Source organism: Seriola lalandi, unplaced genomic scaffold (genome assembly GCF_002814215.2).
Source record: "Seriola lalandi dorsalis isolate HSWRI2012SDOR001 ecotype SW California unplaced genomic scaffold, Sedor1 jcf7180002054569, whole genome shotgun sequence".
Lineage (NCBI taxonomy): Eukaryota > Metazoa > Chordata > Actinopteri > Carangiformes > Carangidae > Seriola > Seriola lalandi.
In genome coordinates, this window is record NW_019525122.1 from 9,114 (window position 1) to 12,065 (window position 2,952).

The 2,952-nt window shown below is 41.7% G+C and overlaps 2 protein-coding genes across 2 annotated transcripts in view; both read left to right on the plus strand.

Annotated features, from left to right (window-relative positions):
- LOC111662759 (protocadherin gamma-A11-like) overlaps nucleotides 1-141 on the plus strand; it is a 5,338-nt gene extending 5,197 nt beyond the window's left edge. Inside the window, exon 2 of the mRNA XM_087176753.1 lies at nucleotides 133-141. Coding sequence (XP_087032879.1) covers nucleotides 133-141 — 9 coding nt within the window. The remainder of the gene's footprint in view (nucleotides 1-132) is intronic.
- Nucleotides 142-290: 149 nt separating this feature from the next.
- The window catches only part of LOC147818527 (protocadherin gamma-A2-like), a 3,381-nt gene continuing 719 nt past the window's right edge, over nucleotides 291-2,952 (plus strand). The window contains exon 1 of the mRNA XM_087176773.1: nucleotides 291-2,950. Coding sequence (XP_087032899.1) covers nucleotides 1,023-2,950 — 1,928 coding nt within the window. The 5' untranslated portion in view covers nucleotides 291-1,022. The remainder of the gene's footprint in view (nucleotides 2,951-2,952) is intronic.

Genomic DNA, 2,952 nt, shown 5'->3' on the forward strand with positions numbered 1-2,952 from the left:
AATCTACAGATGGAGACAGTCTCGCATCCTGTATCACTCCAATCTCCCTGTGATTCCATATTATCCACCACGTTACTCAGACACTTTGGGGACAGGGACTCTCCAACACGTGTACAATTATGAGGTGTGCAGGACGACTGACTCCAGAAAGAGTGACTGTAAGTTCGGCAGAGCTGGTAGTCAGAACGTGCTGATAATGGACCCCAGTTCTACAGGAACGATGCAGCGGATACAGAATGAAAAGAGCATCCTGGATGAACCAGACTCTCCACTAGAGGTTGGTTATTTGGAGTTCATTCCACCTGTAATTTATCTGTCACATTTAATTTATGAAGCTATAAAATTTTTGCCGTGAATAAAAAATCTGCAATCAGCACCATGGACAGAGACATTGGTTGCAACTAAAAGCAGGCTGTTCCCTAGAGGATAAATCTTACTAGATATTAAGCTAATTGTCATTTTAAAAAATGATTATTTTATGTCAACCCTTTTTATGATAGTTAAAAATGTAAATCGATTTGAGTTCTCTATAGTTTCAAGAAAAAAAACTATATGTAATATGAGGTGTTGTAATTTCAACTTGCACCCTCTCAAATACACCCTCACCCGTCGCCTTCTTCTCTATTTAAACTATTTATCTCTTGATTTATTTATCTTACCAGAATTTTTTTTCCACATGTTTTAATTCTGTCTCATAATTACTAGTCATATGGTTGTTATTAGTATTTCTGGTGTAATTTTGACTTTGAACTCAGAGGGACGCTGTTGACCAGTATGTATCAGTTTTACAGCAGATATGTAGTGGTTCCTCCCATCAACTCCGTGTATTTGAGCTAGAGGCGAGACGAGGAGATACAATGAAGCACACACACGGGGATCTAACAGAAATCAAACACGGAGTAATTGAACGGCTATTTCTTCCTTCTCTTTGCGGATTTTAAGACTATGTATTGACAGCGGATTTATGACAAGCACATATAGCAGGTGACTGAAAGGTTACGCAAGGATTTTATGCTAAGACGATGTCGGACATAACAATGAAACGGCAAGTAATGTTGTTTATCTCGATCATCTCCTTCAGATCGGTGCTCGGACAGGTCAGCTACTCTATTCCCGAGGAAATGCCTAAAGGCTCTTTCGTTGGCAACATAGCCCAGGACCTAGGTTTAGATGTCAAAAGACTACTGTCCGGGAAGGCTCGCGTTTTTACACGAGATAGCACAGCATACGTCGAACTAAACAGAGAGCGGGGAGTCCTCCTAATTCAAGAGAGAATAGACAGAGAGGGGCTCTGTAGACAAACGACGCCATGTGCTTTGCATTTTCAGATTTTATTGGAAAATCCAATGGAATTCTACAGTATCACTGTTGAAATCACAGATATAAATGATAACCCTCCGACCTTCATCACGGACAATGTTCAATTTAATATCAGCGAGTCTGCGCTTAGTGGCACTACATTCAATTTAGATAGGGCTTCTGATCTTGATGTAGGGGGAAATGGTTTAAAAACATATGTCTTGAAACCAACTGATATATTTTCTCTGAAAATGAATAATCAAGGAGATGGCAGTAAAAATGTTGAGATGGTTTTGAATTCACCGCTGGACAGGGAAAAAAATGAACACCTTTCTTTAGTTCTGACGGCGGTGGATGGCGCCGAGCCGCAGATGTCAGGAACAATGCAGATTCACATCACCGTTTTAGACGCTAATGACAATGCCCCTGTTTTCACACAGTCTATTTACAAAGCCTCTATTAAAGAAAATGCACCAGTAGGAACAGCTGTACTGACAGTTACTGCCAAAGATGCAGACCACGGATCTAATGGTAGGATAACGTATTCAATTTCAAGTATGCTAGATCATACCCGTGGAATGTTTGAAATAAATAAGGAAAGTGGCGACGTCACCTTGAATGGAAAACTTGACTATGAAAAGGCAAGACATTTTCAGGTTAATATTCGCGCAAGTGATGATGGAGGACTGACTGGTTCTTGCAAACTGATAGTTGATGTATTAGACATGAATGACAACCGCCCTGATATTCATATTATGTCGAAAACAAATGTAATATCAGAAGACGCAAAACCTAACACTGTCGTGACAATGATAAACGTGGAGGATGCAGACTCTGCTGAAAATGGAAAAGTCCAATGCGTCATTAATGATAATAACAATTTCATGTTAAAGTCAACAACCAATCATTTTTATAGCTTAGTAACAGATAGTGATTTGGACAGAGAGAGAGCTTCTGAGTATAATATAACAGTGACCTGCTCTGATGAGGGAGTCCCCTCTCTTTCCAGCAGCGTCACTCTCACCTTACAGATCTCTGATGTGAATGACAACGCGCCTGTCTTTGAGAGGAGCTCATATGAGGCCTACATTGTAGAAAACAACACACCAGGCCTCTCTATATTCACAGTGAAAGCCAGAGACGCTGACTGGAACCAGAATGCCCGTGTTTCTTACATACTGGAGGACTCCTCTGTTAACGGAGTGCCAGTCTCCTCATATGTGTCCGTTAGTGCTGATAGTGGAGTCATACATGCAGTGCGCTCTTTTGACTATGAGCAGATCAAAGATTTCCACTTCCGCGTTAAAGCCCAGGATGGAGGCTCTCATCCACTCAGTAGCAATGTGACTGTGAAAATACTGATCCAGGACCAGAACGACAACCCTCTTCAGGTTCTGTACCCAGTCCAGACTGGTGGCTCTCTGGTAGCTGAAATGGTGCCTCGTTCAGCAGATGTGGGCTATCTGGTGACTAAAGTGGTGGCTGTTGATGTGGACTCTGGACAGAATGCCTGGCTCTCCTATAAACTGCAGAAAGCCACAGACAGGGCGCTGTTTGAAGTGGGCTTACAGAATGGAGAAATAAGAACTATCCGCCAAGTCACTGATAAAGATGCAGTGAAACAAAGACTGACTGTTATAGTGGAGGACAACG